Source organism: Dermacentor andersoni, chromosome 7, assembly GCF_023375885.2.
Source record: "Dermacentor andersoni chromosome 7, qqDerAnde1_hic_scaffold, whole genome shotgun sequence".
Lineage (NCBI taxonomy): Eukaryota > Metazoa > Arthropoda > Arachnida > Ixodida > Ixodidae > Dermacentor > Dermacentor andersoni.
Window position 1 is genome coordinate 168,154,401 of NC_092820.1, and position 18,271 is coordinate 168,172,671.

General features: G+C 42.6%; 1 protein-coding gene across 2 annotated transcripts in view; it reads left to right on the forward strand.

The window, feature by feature from the left end:
• Acf (ATP-dependent chromatin assembly factor large subunit) overlaps positions 1-18,271 on the forward strand; it is a 66,095-nt gene that overhangs the window by 3,153 nt on the left and 44,671 nt on the right. The window contains exons 2-4 of one of the 2 annotated variants that reach the window (XM_050180219.3): positions 2,203-2,478; positions 17,311-17,514; positions 18,020-18,110. In XM_050180219.3, coding sequence (XP_050036176.1) covers positions 2,203-2,478; positions 17,311-17,514; positions 18,020-18,110 — 571 coding nt within the window. Of the gene's footprint in view, positions 1-2,202; positions 2,479-14,298; positions 15,242-17,310; positions 17,515-18,019; positions 18,111-18,271 lie in introns of those variants that run through there. The other variant, XM_050180221.3, reaches the window with a different exon arrangement.

Below are 18,271 nucleotides of genomic sequence, written 5' to 3' on the forward strand. Positions count from 1 at the left end.
ATTGTAAGCTCTGCTCCACTCAGCTTAGTGAGGGTTTCGATGGGAATTTAGGGCGCAGGCTCCTTTCCCAACCGTCAACAATGTGAGAAACAAATAAAATGGGATAAAAAAATAGATTTTTGCAGATTTCCTTTTATTGCTCTCATTCCCCATGTGTTTAAACGTTATGACAACAGTGTTTCATTATGCTGTATTACTGCATTACTACTAGATTACTATATTATTACTAGATTTAATATTTTATTGAAATCCAGATATACTCACCTTATTTCATTGCTTTTCTGGCATTGCACAATTTACTTCTGTGCAGAGATTATACTGCTCAGTCTAGCATAATTACCTTTCCTGGTTTTTATATGTTTAGACCCGGTGTTGCTCTAGATGTTAAACCTCACAAAATTTATCAATCAATGAACGGAACATCAATCTTACATTTCACATGTATTTATTAACACATGCTACATCCACAAGCAGGAACTGTTGCAAAAAGTTGTGCTTGTACAAAGATAAAAAGTAAGAAAAAAAAGCATCAGCCATGAAGACATTTGTATGAAGCTTGTATATGAAGCCAGCATAAAAAACTATTTATGTAAAATAAGGAAAATGCACATGACTGAAATGCAGGCATCACTTTCTTATTTTTGAATAAAAGGAACTAAATCAACAAGCTTAGTTAAAAGGCTTTTTAAATGAAGTAGGTATAAGCGTCCTCTTCAGGGTAATAATTAACGACTGTGTGAGGGCGATGGGGGTTACATCTCTGAGCACATTATTCAAAATAAATTTTTATCCTTTTTTTATTTATGTCAACACCACATTTAAGTAATCTCATACCTAATAGTGCTGCTCATACTAACATTTCTAGAGAGATATCTGACACTACTTATGCTTGTTAAACATACCATGAGTTGTAATGGAATCTTCTCCGATTTCGCGCACCTTCATTAAGAAAACACAAACGCATCGCAAGTTCCTTAATTGTTCTTAAAAGTTCTGTTGTGTTCTGCCCTTGCCTCACTCAGTTCGATAGAGCAGCCAAGTCCTCATGTTCATGAGTAATTCATGTTATCATGTAACTTGCAATGTGCAATTTATTAACCTCAATTTATGAAATATGTGCTCTGATTAAATGCGCATGACATTTGCAAGGCAACACTCGCAGTTGATAAATTATTTTTGATGCTTTGTTTTCTCTCTGCTGTTGTAGCAGCAATTGAATGGTACAACTCCGAGGTTTAATGAGAATAATCATAGCCTTATAAATAATTTGTGATGATTACTTAGCTTCATGAACAGTTGTGTAAGAGTTCAGGTGGACAGTCAGAGCCAAGGGAAAAGTTAAATCCAAATACTGCTCATGATTCCACTGATTGCCTATTAATGTACTGGTAGCACGCATGGACATAGCACTGAATTTCTCTCTCATAGTCTTGCTGTGAAACTCCAAGGTATGAGGGATACAGATATTTGTTTTATTGGTGTTGCGGGGCTAGGAAACACCAAGAAAGACACGACAGACACTGCTTTTTTTTGCATTGTGTAGTTTTGCACTACTGTTACAAGTATGGAATACCAACTTACCTAGCATGGCATCTTTTAAAGAAAACCCTTTATTGGCAGGATAAGTGAGTGGAATGACAGGGAACTCAGTTCAGGTTCTTATTTACAGTGTGCTTCAGCACAATGCATAATTAGCTTCTGCTTCCATCGTGATTTTGCGATGCGAAATGCGAGGTTCTGTTGCTGAGAAAAGAGCTGCTTTTATGAAGTAGCATGAATTCCCTTTCTAGATTTCCATAGTTGGTGTTGGAATTTAGATGGATGAAATTTAACGACATTTCAATGCTAATAAACTGGTAAACTGACTCTATATTTTTAAGTTCCATTATGTTCTATTTTGAAGGCATCACTGTTGAAGCACTGTACACAGTTTTCTTTCCTGTGCATGAAGCTTTCAATGCGAGATGTGACAATAGGAATGCTATGATCATACATATCATTCAGCCCAATTGTTTGAGGCATAGGAGTACCTTACATCTGCATGTCAAGGCCCTTCATTGTGCCTATCTTTGCGTCCAGCCCGTGCGTGCCCATCAGAGAGTGTCGCAGTATTTGGCATGCACAGCACTTTTTGATGTTCCAATATACACATCAGCCACAGTTCGTACTCAAGGGCCTCCTTGCCTTCTGTTTCTGGTGCAGCGAGTACTTTGCTCGTGTGATCCTGTGCAACAGCCTGGTGTGGACGTGCAGCCTGACCGGAAAGCCAGGCCTCACGTACCAGGATGCCCTGAACTCCGAGGAACACGCTCTGAAGATTCTGGCATCGTTCTCAGCAGGGCTGAGGAAGCCATTGCTCTACATTGCCAGTCTAACGAAGAGGGGCCGCCTCGCTGACCTCTGCGACGATGTCTACTCGTTTGCACGTGACCGGTACTTTGTCGGCGAGTCGGTCGAAGTCACCATTAAGAGCCAAAAGTGAGTACCAACGTCTCGTAGCTCCTGCTTCTCAGATGCTTAAAAGGATGTTGCTGCCATTGCATAGAGATGGCAAAGAGGCAGAAACGATACCAGAAAAAGCAAATCAAGAATTGAACTCTCTCTATGGCAAACTTGCATGCTCACAAAGGAAGCAAAACTTCAAAGGCAGTGACAGCAGTGGGCACGGTTAGTGGTTGTGAAATATAATTGCGTAGCTAAAGTCGGTCTGGTATTTATATAGGTTTTTCTCGCCTTATGTTTCAGAACAATTGCTGATGCTCATGTAGGTTTTAAATTATGCAACACTGTTCGAATCTCGCCTGCAAAGTGGTTAGACACAGCTTTCGCAGTTTGAAATGCATGATGGTGTTCACAAAGTTCTGGATCCAGCAAATGCATCTTGCGCAGAGTGATAACTTATAACACCTGATAACTTCTTGAAAGCAGCCACAGAACAGTGAACGCATGGCAGTATATAGGACCGAAAACAAGAAACCATAAAAAGATGTTATCTTTTTGCAAACCAAACTGAACTGTGAAGTCACAATTATTTTTTCTCTTGGAAAAAAGAAAAAGAAATACAGTTTTCACTTTAGATAGTTAATCTTCTCTTTTATTCATGTATTGCATGCACTTGTGGCTTAATAACGTTAGCACATTATTAAATGTGCACGAGTTTGCTGTCATTTTAGAAGCAGATCAACCATTAGCGAGGTTTTTTAACATGCTGCATTGGGGCGCATGCATCTCAGTAATACACTCTATTGGTGGCCATCAAATAGTCTTCCGGTGCTTGGGGTCCTATATGTAATCACTGGAACGAGGCACCTTATATTTGGACAGTTTCTTTTCATCACACTGGTATGTAAACTGGAGTAGGTGCCATGGAAACGGATTATTGGTTCGGAGGTGAGCTTCCACAATGTTAGTTTAATTAATTGCAGCCTGAAAAACAAGATGTGTATTTTTCTTTACAGTATTTTTTCGCAGCTCAGGAGTGCTGTCAAGCTTATGTACAATATTTATGCTATATTTCTGTTATTATTTGGTTATGCAAATGAACATAAGAAATCAACATAAGTTGGTGTGAATCATTTGTTTACTCTAGAGTTGAACCGTAACTGAACCAATTTTGCTGAACAAGGATGGAAACAAATAATAGAATTTTGGTTTCAGTTTGCCACTCATATCTTAAGAGTGAAAAACAGTATCATATGACAGCTCTTAAGAATTGTAAAAATACAAGCCTGCAGAGCTTTTTTTTTATTTTTATTTTTTTCTAAGAAAGCAGTTCTTTGATATACACACGTTACACGCACAGTAATCTGTTTACTGGGGAAGGTTCAATAAGTGGGCATGGTCTCTGGCACCCTCAGTTCTTGTGTACTCTGCATATGAGTTCATAGTGTGCATGTACTACCACAGGATAGTAGGAAAGCAAGATTAAAGGGACACTAAAGGCAAACACCAAGTCGACATGGACTGTTTAAGTACCATTCCAGAAACTTCGCAACGCTTGTTTCGTGCCAAGAAAATACTTAGTTTACGAATAAATTGCATCTGAAAGGTCCGAATACCTTTTTTCGAAATTCGAATCTCCCGCCATCCAGCCGGGGGAGTGGTGAGGTTGCATATGCCATCACCACTCTTTGCTGCCGTCGGGGAGTAAAACGGCGCCTGACAGACGGCGGTACCGAGCCAAGACAGAGCTAATGGAATGGTGGATTCGCCACTGCAGCTGCTTTTTGGTTAAGTGGCGTAGAGTGTTTGGGCATCCCGCGCCATCAATGGAAGTTGAGTTCTCTGCTACTTGCATTTTGTGCAAGTTTCGAGAGCCAGCAACACCAGCGCAGCACTATGCGGTAACGAAACTGCTGAAACGTGAAAGCGTGGGTGGCGCAGAGTCGAGCGAAAACGACAGTTTTCGACCGCCCATGTTGTTGTCAAGGGTAATTTCAATTAGTTCTCTTTTTCTAAAGATGAAATAGAACTGGACAAGTATTATTTTATTTCGTCTTATAATACAATACAAGGATGTTTTTTGCAATGAGCGGTTGAGTACTAGTGACAGAATTTAACTGAGGAGTGCTTTCGTCATCAGGCAAGTGCTTGAATGTCCCGGGGGAATCTCTAATCATGTCGAGCATTTACCTCGGTTTCTCTATTAATAAGGCTCTGTTCGTGATAATATTGTGCTCAGTGGCTATGGTGTTGGGCTGCTGAGCACGAGGTCGCGGGATCGAATCCCGGCCACGGCGGCCGCATTTCGATGGGGGCGAAATGCGAAAAACACCCGCGTACTTAGATTTAGGTGCACGTTAAAGAACCCCAGGTGGTCGAAATTTCCGGAGTCCTCCACTACGGCGTGCCTCATAATCAGAAAGTGGTTTTGGCACGTAAAACCCCATAATTTAATTTTTTTTTTGTGATAATATTGATGTCTTAGAGAGTCTTGAGCACCAATCTATCTCTTTAGCTTGACTTAATATTTGCCTTTAGCGTCCCTTTAAGAAAGGGTGCATACATGGCTTGATGCCTAATGTTGAAAATTTTACTGACAGATGTTCACTAAGCACACTTGACTCTTGCCACTAGTGTGAGAGGGACTGTGAACTATGCTTGGCTGTGATCTGCATCTGTTCATGCTGTGTGAATGAAGTCTTTGAACTGAACCCTTGATATCAGTGCCAGCAACATGTAGACTGAGCATGAAAGGATGTTGGCTGCTTAATGGGAGTGGCAGACAAATATCACACAATGGCAACTTAATTTCTTGAACTTTTCAGTGAAATCACAAATGTTGCTTTTTGTGGTTCGCGTACCACTCGCAAGTGTGTGCTAACATGTTAAACACTCAGTGGTAGTGAGTGGAATATTGCGCTAGTTATTGCTGCTGCTGCTTTGGCAGACATTTTTATGATAATGTATTTTGTCATAAAGCACTTAAGTAATAGGTTATGAAAGATATTAAATTTTTATATGTAGCAGGTAACCTTTGTGACTAGACATCGTTCTTTCAACGACACCTTGTGTATTTTGTTAAAAATGTGTAGCTGTACTATACTCATGGAAGGTAGTGCGACAGGGAACTTTTGAAGTAGAACAACCTGTAAGCGCAGTTACTTGACAGTGCAACATCGCTCCTCTGCCCACCTGGCTGCTAAAGGTGGTGCAAACTCTGATAAAAACCAAAACTATGCTGATGTAACATAAACTGTTAACGACAGAAACAAAAGTATGTGTATTAGTTAGGCCTAAATTGGTGCATTTCATTCCGTGAGAGTAGTTCACTGCTATTTATTTGCTCAGTACCTGAATTCTCTGTATTTATGCCTCCTTGAAAGCCTTGTATACTCTACATTTTTAAATAAGTTTATCAGGAGCATTTAGAACTCGTTAAAATTGTTGAAAATGGGTGGATACAGTTTGGATCATATAAACCAGCACACTTAAATATGATATGTGGCATATAATGCCCTAGATAATTAATTCTCCACTGGTGTTTGTGTGTTGATCTGTTTCCACAAGTTTCAGTTCTGGAGTTGAAATGCCTTTGCTGTGTGCAACCCGTGTTATGAGAGATTACCAGGGCGTGTCCCTTTTTGTTGTTTATGTGGTACAATGTTATTGTTCTTGTTTTAATTAAAAAAACGCACAGTCTTGTGTTCCTTGTACTAATGGCTAGGTTGAATGCTGTGCTACACAGTAGTGCTGATCGCATGTTCAGACTGTCACTGTTGTATTGCTGCTGCCACAGGCACTTAAGGATTTGTGAGTAGCCTTTCCACTCATGCTTAAACTTATAGCCCAGACATTGAGTGTCTGATGCAGAGCTGAATATGTAGATGAGTAAGGAGTAACCGTGGAAAAAAAATCTTAGTTAAAAAGAACATGGGAGAAATAAAGTGTGCTAATTTGAATTCTCCCACATTCACACTACACTCCTAAACTTAAAAAAAAAAACTTTTCTCAACTCTCTCGAATTTTATCTCCAGTTCCTGAAATCCTTGAATTGTCCTTGCTTTTTATTGCAAAGCAATACTACTTTAGGTCGCACTTCAGCCCGTTCCGTGGCGAGGCGGTGGTAGGCACCATTGACCTTTAGCGTGACCTCGCTGCGTGACGTCACACCACGTGACCTAGAGTGACGTCACACCAGCTGTGTAAAAACGGGGCCCCATCTCACGCCGTCGCGAGGCGAGGCGGTAGCCACCAACGGCGGCCTAACTCCCGCTCCTCTCACCAGGGGCGCGGCGCCCGAGTCATCCTCGCGTGTCGCGACATCAGCAGCGGCCTCTTCGCAGCCGCCGACGTTCGGCGGGTGTCGAGCATCGAGAACGTCGTCATGCGCTACTTGGACCTCTCGTCCTTCAGCTCGATACGGGCGTTCGCCAATGGCGTGCTCAAGTCCAAGATGCACCTGGACGTGCTGGTGCTTAGATGATTCACTGTAAGCCGTAACGCTTGCATAACCCAAGACTACCACCAGCCATACTACCAGCTGATCCGAGAATAACACACTATTGCTTCGCAGTCACCAGGCTTAACCAAGCTAAGCCACGGCCGTTTTTTTAGTCAAATATTATGTATAAACCCAAATAATGCAGCAAACCAGTGTGAGCTCAAGTAATAAATTTTCATCTTTGTATGTAATTTCTAGTATTCGGAAATTGGCTGTCAGTACAAAAAAGTTCCTTTAAAAAAGTGTTTTTAGAAACGCAGCATGCTCGTAAGCAAAATGACTTGACATGTATGCTTTCGTAAGATAAAGTAGAATTTCAAGAATATTCTGCCTTCTTTTTTTCCCGTCAAGTTCTATCATTCATTCACGCGAAAGTGTTCTTTTAAATGGCATACCCCCCACCCTCGCTATCCACCCATGCCACCACTCCTCACACACATTCCTAAAGCGCCAACAAATCAATCTACTCGGTGGTCAACATTTTGCTGCCTTTTACAGCGAAAGCAGTATATATGACTAACTTTCGTAGCTTTTTCGGCGTCCGTCAACAGAAAAAATCATCATGTGGTCCGATCCTGGTGATAGTGCAGAAAGGGTCCAAGCTCAATGGCACATACCCCTGTGCGCTCGGGAACCTGTAACGGAGCCTTCAGGATCTTCGGGACGGGCCTATGTATGGGGAGTGCTTAACGTCTGCTTCACCTCCGCCATGGGTCGGCCCCATATTGCACTATCTCCAGGCCCACCCCCTCGCGGCGGAGGTGAAGCACTTTGCTTTTTGTTTAAGAGCTTTGACTGTCCTCGTGAGGCTTATAGCGCATGAAAAAGACAAGGATGAAAGGAAGCAGGAAAGTGCCATCTTCACAGAGTGGAATGGTTGTCAATTTTTTCAGTCCTTTTGCATGGCGGTAGTTATCGGCATTTCCTGGGGTGTAAGGCCAGTTTTCTCATCAGTTCAGTCCCTGCATGATTAACTCAAAATGATTTCAGCTGTCGCCATCTATTCACCGGTCATGTGCATTGCTGTTGCTTCATTAGTTCAACCTTCTTTGTTTAGACTGATCCAGGGGCTAGGAAAGGGATTCGGTTCATAGTCAGCTGGTCTGTATGCTCGTGGAACAAGTTGTGGCCAGAGAAAATGCCAGTTGCGTTTAACTTTTCCTTTTGCTATATTATTTCATCGAGGGACGGCTCGCTGCGATGCTGGCAGCTCCTCGGAACCATATACCCGCGATATGGGTTAGATGAGATGGAAAATAAAAGAATGCAAAAGGGTGTCCATCATCAGACTGTTCAATGACCGTTAAACCCATAAGCAATATGACTGTCACCCGTTACCTCGTCTGGCTTTTCCCTAATTGTACAGCACTTTTCGTGCAAAATTAGCAACTGGAAATAAGAGTCACAAGGAGTTGATAAATTAAGCGATCTACTAAGAGAGAGAGCCAAGGCAACAGCCAAGCAGGAAGGAAAAGTGAAAATGAACAAATTTAACTGTTATTTATGAAAACATTTATGGATCAGCATCTTTTTATTTAAAAAGGAAGTAGAGAAAACTTCACCGGAAATGGAGACTAATTCTGTGTTTTGAATTATGCTTCTAGTTATCAGTATAGTAGAGGTCAGTATCAGCCGCCTGTGCTAATGTGTGCTGTGCTGATGTGGGTGTTTTTCTAACCTTCTGCAGTGGGCACAGTATGTCTAGAACTGCAGCATCCTGCGCTCTACGCTGTTGTGAGACTGGTGACCACGCGTAGTTACACAACTTCCCAAATAACAACACGAGTTGGGTTTGGCACTTTGTAGAGCAGTAAACAAGGGATCCAAAAGAACTGTGATTGTTCTGCAAATATATATTTCTCCGTAATTCTTTCAGAGCTAATTGAAGAACCACTACTGGAAATCTTTACACTTTCGCGTGTTTACTTGTTCTTTACAGCATTCTTTCTGTGCATCTTTCATGCGCGAGTCCATTTGATCTGGTTCTTTGATTGCCAAGTAAAGGAGAGGTGTATCTCGCAGCCGTACCTGTGAGATAGACATTATTTCAATTCTCTTTTGGGGGTTTGATTTATTGCAGATAAGCCCAGCGGCAAGAAACACTCGGGCAGCTGTTGCCGTGAGCTAGTGCAGTTACTGTACTTACTTGATCAAATACACACCTTTCTTTCTGTGAAAATGGGTCCGAAAATTAAATGTGCATTACACTTGGATACAAAAGAAAAACTGCGTTCACTGTGGTGGCAATAGCCTATTGTCAGAGCCATCAGATATGGTGTCATTGCCATCACTAGGTGGCAATAAAGCACATTTTTGTGAAGTTGCTATCGGTTCATATTGTGCTGTAGTACAATCCAGAGCAGTATTCTCGGTCAGTCACTTTCATAAATACTAGACACAATTTAAAAGGATGATGGAAACTTGAAATGGTTAGGAATAGTTGAAGAACGATGCTTTACGCCAATCAATTGGTAACGTGACCTCGTCTTCGTCAGGGCAGCAACTCTCAGTGTTGCTGCCCCAGTGAAGACAAGTCCCCTTGTCGAAACGGCTTAAAACGAGATTCCTTTTTCGACTACTCATCATCATTTTAGAGATACTATCACTTTCGCAAGATTTCACGGAACTCTGCACAGGATGTGTTATCGTATACAGCCTCCAGTGTTTCTGGTGGTGTGTCAAGCTGCGCACAGTGCCAGGAACGCTATCGGCTGCATACCTTGACAAGTCCAATGCAGAGTCACATAAAATCTTGCCAAAGTGATAGTAGTGTCTCTAAATGTTTTCGCTCAAGAATACCGGATCTGTGTGCTTGGTATTTGGGACCAGTGAAGTGTGAATGGCCATGACGAAACACCGCTTTTAATATGGAAGCTCATCAAAAAAAAAAAAAAAAGAAAAAAGCTTCCCTTTTGTCTAGGTAAATTGTGCACGTCTCACTTTTTCTCATTGCGGACGTGGTGGCATGCTACATTTTTGTTTTATAACACGGGGGCACATTACATTCAGGTGCACTTTTGTTTTCTTACTTTAAGCCCGCGCACATTGGATGCACATTAGTTTTGGGGACGGGTATGCTAAAGGAGCCCTCATCGGCAGAATTGGAAATTTTGGTTTTTCAATTGAAGTTGTAAGGTACCGTCTAGGGAGCGTTTTGCAAGAATTTTTCTAATTGCTTCATTATTAGAAGGGATAGGAGAAATTGAAATGTCACATTGCCATGCTTCAATGAGGTGAGCTTCACTGCCAACATAGACATTCTCTCCTTTTGTCTCGACTAACGTCCACAAGCGGCATGTCTTTTCTGCCTTCTCCCCTACCAAAGCTGAGGGAACACATAATGTTCCTTTTTAGCTGCGTGGCCTACTTTGAGTGGCAGTATGGTAAATTCTGCATTGGATAATTTACCAGAGTTATATGGCATAATTGGTGATGCTACTGGCAGTCTTACATAGCGAAATTTGTGTGACCTTGGCTCTCTGGCTGGAAGCGGGGTTCCCTCGAGGCGATAGGTGCACAAGCTTTTGTTTGAAATTTCGGCTGTGTTCGCATCGTGCATCACTTTGATACTTCGCAGACAGGATTGTCAGTGCATGATCTATCTGCCACGTTAATCTGTTCACAATGTCCAAACCAGATGAGGGACCCTGTAAAGGTTGTCTGGCAACTCTTACTGTAGAGGCTTATCATTAGTGCCAGCTATTCTGTGCATTGTTTTTCACGGGCCTACATAAGCACTGCTGTTATCTGTTCTATTTAGTGAATTTCTTCAGATGTTTTGATATTCTTGATTTTGCTATCAGTGCCATGCTTTTTCTTTTTTTCAAGGCCTTTGGATTTGGCATTAAAATGGATTTGAGTGCCAGGAATTTCTGGCTTTCCTGCTCACTATGCACTGGAATTTTTTTTGTAAAGTGCAATCATATTTGATTTCTGTCTAAGCAGCACATTAGCAGGCTTTACATTCAGTTAGCATTTATGAGTGATATATTGCCGAATATTTTCAAAAGCTTTATCAGAATATTTATGCTAATTGATTATTTGTTCTCTGAGTCACTATTATTGTCACTCTGACACAGTTGTAGTCAGTATTGGGAGTCCTTTGAATCAGAGTTGATAAGAAGCTTGTAATTTCCTGCATGATTCAAGAACGACATGCTCTTGCACCAGCCAGTCCACCATGTTGAAAAACAAGAGAAGTGTGCAGATCAGACACGAGCAACACAAACACATATGAGGTTTTATCACACCTTCTATCAAATGCAAACAAAATCTGCCATGCAATTTGAATTTAACCAACTTATGTGTAGCCATTCCTGCCTGTACATGAGTGTCCCAGGTCTGCAAATTATCTCGGGAAACGCAGGAAATTAGAGGAAATTATGACATGGTGTTACCTGGACGTAGCAAGTGGTGTGCACAGGTTTTTTCAGCCATGACACCTAAAGGGTTAAGGAGGACCTCAGTGCCATGTATTCTAGCTACTCATACTGTTGGTTACTTTTAATATGCATGATGTGAACTCTCCTGAACTTTTCATTAAGTTTATGAATTCAAGCTCATTCTGTGATTTTATGACTGTTTTGTCAACTTTAATGAAAAATACATTTTGTTAACAAAAAAAAATCTTGTCCTTCATTCTTTCTTTGACTATACATTTTGGAGTCTTCCTATTGAGATAGGACACCAAAGGGGTTCCTACGTCAAGCAAGTTTAGAGACATGTTCTTCATGCAGGCAAAATTGGCAGCAGCGATGTTGCTGAAAAAGTCACTCTGATCTAAACATGGTGTATTGCTTGTTGGTCTGTGCTGTTCCAAGGTTGCCGTGCTTGTGCGTGGTGCTTAAAGGGCCCTGAAACACTTTTTGGACGTAGTAAGAAAGCAATCTGTTGTAGAGGCTGCTGTGAACATGTGAGCCAAATATTACTGCACTGCATGCAGCAGGGAATTTACAATCTTTTGTTGAAAATGGAGAAATATTCCATTGTCGTCACGCAGCGTCATCGAATGCAGCTAGTAGACCAACGCTATTGGCTGGTTTGGTGATCACGAGAACATTCTCAGCAACACATAATTGCAAATTTTGAGTTAAATTAATGAAATGTATATATGCTCGTGATCTCAAAAACACTGAAAAATAATTTCATATGTGCATTGCCGGCTGCTTATGCTGCGCGTGGCCTGCGATGTGCGAGTGGCTTGCTTCGTAGCGTAGTGTGCCGCAGTCCCCACAGGGTGCCGCGACAATCGCTTTTGCTGCATTTCATCGTAGGATGCCCTGAATGCTCTTCTCCTCACCCCTGCTCCGCGCACGGAGCAGGGGAGAGGGAGAGCTCTCTTGGCTTCTTCCCTGCGTAGCTTCCAGTGACCTAAGAGAGAGAGAGAGAGAGAGAGAGAAGAGAAAGCCACATATCGGTAGGGTAACTCCACTAATACTTGAAGGAGTCAAAAAATATTTAAGGCATGAAATTTGTGAGACATCCTTTAATAGGGAAGCCATTCTATCATTAGTGAGAAACGTGTTTGAGTGCTCATTTAATGATAATTTGTCCTTAACAAAAATGTGTTTGGGATACATATCCACGTGGATACATATGCAAAAAAAGTGCTTATCTACCCCCGGTCTCATTCTTCCCTTTCACCCCTTCTGATGTTGTGTCTGCAGAAATTATACGTGTTTTAATGTTCACAGGCTGGCAGGTATGAATATATCTGACTTTTATGGAAGGCATTTTGAGTCCTACGTTCATATTTCTTTTTGACTGGGCTCAACATTAATATATAGAAAGATAGTACTATGTGTTTGAGAATCGGACACTGCTAGTCTACATTGCAGCTGAGATCAAGAGAAACAAGTGTAATCAGGCCAGTTATGTAAAGCTTCACTCTGGCAGAACACATGCCAAGGGAAGGTAAAAAGACTACAGTGGCAAGAAACTAGATGGAGTGATGATATTTGGAAATCTATGGACATAAGAGGAGTTCAGTTGATGCAAGGCATAGGTCAGTGGAGAGTTCTGGAAGATGCACTGCTTTCATTAAAAAGGGGATTGAAGCATCAGATTACTGACCTGAAGGCTAATGAATCAGTAGCCGAGCCACAGTGCTGTGTTGCTTGCTTGGCAAGTCCCGTGTCTCTTATCTCTAACCATGTGCATTTAACTCAGTAACACATTTGCCATTAAGGCTATTTCGTCATTACATGCTTACATAAATTATGCCTGCTAGCTGCCTTTGTGTGATGTATGCTTGTACAGTTTTTAGTGTTCCTATGTCCTCAAGATACCTTTTTGTAGCTTTTTGTCTGGAGTCCATCGCATAGCTGATATATATACGTGTGTGTGTGTTTAATATTCCGAAACAGCACAGTGGATTATGAGGGACATTTTAGTTGGGGCTCCGGAATAAGTTTGACCCCTTGCAGTTCTTTTAACATGCACCTCAGTCGTAGTACACAAGCATTTTTGTATTTCATCCGCATTGTTGCTGTATCAACATAGTGATACATTGCAACTAGTTCACTCAGTGCAGGGTTAGTGCAGATTGATTTCAAAGTATTTGCTGCACTCCTGAAAGAGCCATGCGCACGGAACTGGCATGAACTCCTTTGTTAAGTGCAGGGTAGATCAAATGAATCTTTTCAGCGAGTTTAAACTTGGCTACATTTCTGCAATAGTAATACAAAAAGTATTGTAATCTACTATTGTACGTGCATGAATCGTGTGGTACAGTCAAGCTTTCGTTATAGCGAACCTGATCATAATACAAAATTTTTTGGTTCTATTCGGAAGATCGCGCTTAATGGGAAGTAAATTCATTAATGTATTGAGTGGCTATCACCTCTTTATCGTCTGTAAATGTTAAGCAGAAATTTGTCCCAAGTGAGAAAATGGTAAGTGGGCTTACATATTGCTAGATGGAAGGATTTACCTGATGGCTATGTGTTTTTCTTTACGATAATACTGCATTGGCTAAAACACTTTATTATCATCTTCGTATGTGATGTTCTTACAGCCTGCTTGAAAAGGGACTATGTACTGCAGTGTTTCACAGGCCTTGAATGTTTACAGAAACAGTATCTGGAATTCCACATGGCCACTAGTACAGTCGGGGCGAATCAGCTGGACTAGAAAACCAATAGACTGGTGCGTCTCCGCCATTTGCCGCGTTTGCACGAATGTCGCGTGAATTCACTCTTACATTTAAACTAAACTTTCATGTTTCCATGCTCGTCAGACTTTGATATAGAGAGGACAAACTTCGTAGTTAAGATAAACATTATTCATATGACCAGCGTTACGAATTCGTACCTTCTGTCGCGTAACGAAAAAAACCCGTAGTCCATAACTACGTATATTTTGTTCTGGCTGGACTAGTGGGCCAAGGTCCCTTTTCAATCATTACAAGTATCAGAGCCGTTTCGTGGCGAATAGCCAAATTGGTCATGCCACGGGCATTCTAGCGAGTAGAAATCTGCAGTTCGGGAAACGCTCATGAACTACAGTGTACTAGTTTATTATTTCCTAGCTATTTGTCAACCGGTTGGCTCCGTTAATGCCTTCAACGAAAAGGAATGCGAGTGAATGGAGTTTTCGTCGGGCCAGCTGGCCGCTGTATTTTACCTGACTTAAGGCAGTATTCACGTACAGCCGTATTCCAGCCACGGCGATCGTAAAACACCGCTTCTTTTTTTCTTTTTTTGCGAACAAAGTAAGAAAGTGAGGCAACAAAAAAGCCACTTTTTAAAATAGCGCTGTTGGTCGTGCCGTTCGTGCTCGACCGCTTGTGGCAACGGTGCGAGACATCCGTCAGCGGAGAATATTTCGTTCTGTAGCCTGCGGCAACTGCGTCGCAGCCAGCCGTTCACTTTTTCATGGTCGATGGAAAAGCCTTTGAGGTTGAAAAGAGAAATAAAACAAACAGTTTGGACAGGCACGCCATCTTGCATATCTGCCGCAGGAGGCGCAGTAAAACAAACAAACAAAAAAAAAAGAAATCCTTGGTCGTCTGCGTTGCGCGGGTTCCCGCGCAACGGGAGATCACGTGGTACTTCCGGTCCCAGGAGCGCGCGGGTTTTCTGCGTCGCGTCCAGACGGCGGGAAAAAAATGTCCGGCTAGTCGCGAAGTCGGTGCTGCTTTTCGGACATTTGAAGATTCGTGGGTGGTGTAATTTCGCCAGATATTCGCCTACCGCACAAACGCGCTTGTCGACGGACAGACATGGCGCTCGAGAGGCGCAAGCAGAGCCCGAAGCTGAAGCAGACGGCGAAGTCGTGCAGCAAGATAACCGACTTCTGGTGAGCCGACAATCCACTTGCGAAAGAAACGAAACGCGACGCTCTCTCGTTTAGAAATGTATACGTGAAGGAGTTGATTCAAGTGCATGACTTGTGTTATTTTCGCCTTTGTCCAGGAGTTGGTTGGAACCGTATTTGGGCGTACGCGGCGCATCGCCGTGTACACATCGCCGAACACTCGTAGTAGTGTTCGTCGTGCCCCAATGGCGGCTAAAGCCGCGGCTGGTCTTGTTTGCACTGACTTGCAAGAGAAGCACAGACTGTCGTGGTCGCCGCCCGTGCGAAAGATTTGATGACAGAAATTAGCACATTCGTAATCGCCAGGGCGGGGCCGCGAGGGATAAAACAGCGGCGCTGTGTGTGCTCGGCTTGCCTCCCCGGTGTCAGGTGAATCCCGAGTGTCCCACCTTTTTCGCGATTTTCAAATGCGCGTCGTCGTGGCCTCGGTCATGCTGCTCAGCGTTTAAAACTGTGCGTTGAAATCAACGGTTTTGTGCTGCTGTTCTTCTGGCGTCGCTGTTCGATCGCTCGAGTTAGCATGTGCCGAACACCGATCGGTTTTGTGCGCCGTGCCTCACTGCTTTTTCGTGCCGCGAGTCGTTTTGATGGCGGAAAAGTTAGCGAAGATGTAACCGACGAGGCTGGACAACGTACGTTGTCTGTGCCCGAGTCCGCTTCATGTGTATGCGCGTTGTGTGTACTAGGTAACATAGTTTATGTGTAAGAGTACTACTGTTGTAGACATAAACGCCGAACAACATGCAGTGGTTGTTGCCAGCACCGCTAATGCGTAGCAGTGCTGTGGCTGCAAAGTTTTTTTTTTTCTTCTATGTTGTAAAACTTGCACACGGCGGCGCCCGCTGTTGACCTCTCGGTGCAATGTTTCTTGAAGGTTGGGTTGCTCCTGCAGCTGTAGCCTCGTTAGGTATTTGCGTTGATATTGTCGCGTGGTGAAAGCACGTGTGAGCTTTCACATGCTACTATTTACTCAGCACTGGATAGGCAAGAGATGGTACGGTGTCTCCCCTGGTTTGGCGGTGTTGCATTTATTTTTTTGCACCGTGGCATCAAGTAGTGGCTGTGGGGGTAAGTGCAGCTGCACATTTTGGTTCCATTTTAAATACCGTGTGCTCAGCAATGTTTCTTGCAAGAGCAGCTTGCTTGCGCTCAAAGCTGTGCAAGCAGGTAACATCCATATGGGTTTCCTAGACTGCACACACATACATGCTGTCACACTCGGTAACAAACATGGCCTTTAAACAGCATGCTGCTGTTAGCACTGTTACATAAAAAAAAAGTGTATGGACATGTGAGAACATGTGTGCATAAAGCTCATGTGACAAATCTTAGTGTGGAGAGAGAAAGGCAGACAGAAAAATAGGTGACAAGTGAGCCGCATTGACAGAATTGCAACAAAAGTATTTAATTTGAAATTACCTGCATATTGCAGGGGACAACACGACCTGGCCAATTTCAACCTTACACTTGATTGTGAGCACCACTATAATGAGGAATTCGCCTGTTGAATGAAGTAGTATACGCATCCCAGGTCATGGTCTGTTATATTGAGCAATGTTATGCCGAAGCACATGCACAGACTCTGTTGCAAACTTATGTTGGCGGCATTGACATGTAGTCAGTGACTCTGCTTGTGGTTTGGCTGCGGAGAATGAATAATGGTGACTTGGGAGGTGTTAATGGCATTCAACTCCCTGCAACTATCTGTTGTCATTACCGGAACTTCCAACTGAGAATGCTGTCTTGCTTTCAACAATGTCAGATCAGGAGTAAGCATTACTTTGAAGTGTGCAGAAAAAAATAACAGGCTTAAATAAAATGTCTCAGCAAAGCCAGAATAACGTGATTTGTATATACATGCCTATTTTGCCTTATTTAGTTATTTAAAACAAGGAATATTCTTGGTCACTCTCAATTCACGTAGAGGCATTTGACTGCACAATTGGTGTTCAAATATGGTTTCACTTGAGCAGATAAATTTAAGTGCATTAGTGTTGTTATTTCTCATGTCAAATGAACACGCCCAATAATTTTTTTCCCCCATCTTACAGGAAAACGTGCACTGTTGCAGCCGTGGTGTCGCCCCCATCTAAGGCAAAGTCACCAGCCAAAGTCATACCTGGTTCTCCTGCACCCAGCACCCCTGCGTCGCCGCTAAAGAAGGCTAGTGGTCAGTCCGTGCCTTCCGACAAGGTCAAGTACCAGGTCATCGACCCTGAGGGCAAGGTTCACACTGTCCCACCAACTGACGTCTGGTACATTCTATGGTTTTATCTTTGCTGTGTGTAATGCTTCAGCCATGACAACCTGCTCTTGTTTGTATTTTCAAATGGGTGGTAAGGATAAACTCTTGTCTAGATTTATACAAACTTCTAGCTCAAAGTTTAGATGAACAACGAAGAAAGAACACGCACATGCAGGACCAAGTGCTACTTGCGAGTGCACAAATCAGTCCAGAACATCTGCAACAACAAACCAGATGGATAGCGCAGCGCAGTTGCGAATGGCACTTGGTCAGGTGTATTTATGTTGCTTCTTTGAACTGTTAATCTGCACTGAATTCGTATGGTACAAAGGCTGGTCAACATGCCAGAGGTGATACACTACTTTTAAAAGTGTATTTGTATTTTTTTAGCAGCAGGAAAGGTTGATTATTAGCAAAGAAAACAAGGGCCAAAATATCCTTTAAGTCATGACCAGTGATATTGCTTTGACATCAGATTTTGCAGTTTTGTGACCGGTGTGCCTCAAATGTTGCAGCCGGAAAAAGAACTCCTTCACGAGAGAGAAGAATCGCATCTTCCTACGTCAGGCCACAGAGCTCGACAAAGATGGATTTTTGCGGGTTAAGGTACGATTTTTGCCCCCCTTTTTGACTTTGCTTCCAGTCTGAAAATCCTTTAAACGTCAGGCCTGCTAGATGAAACCTCATTAGCCCTTTAATTAACAAGATGAAAACCTGGTGCGGATAATTTGTTTGTTGTGTTGTCATATGGCAACGTCCCTCCTAAC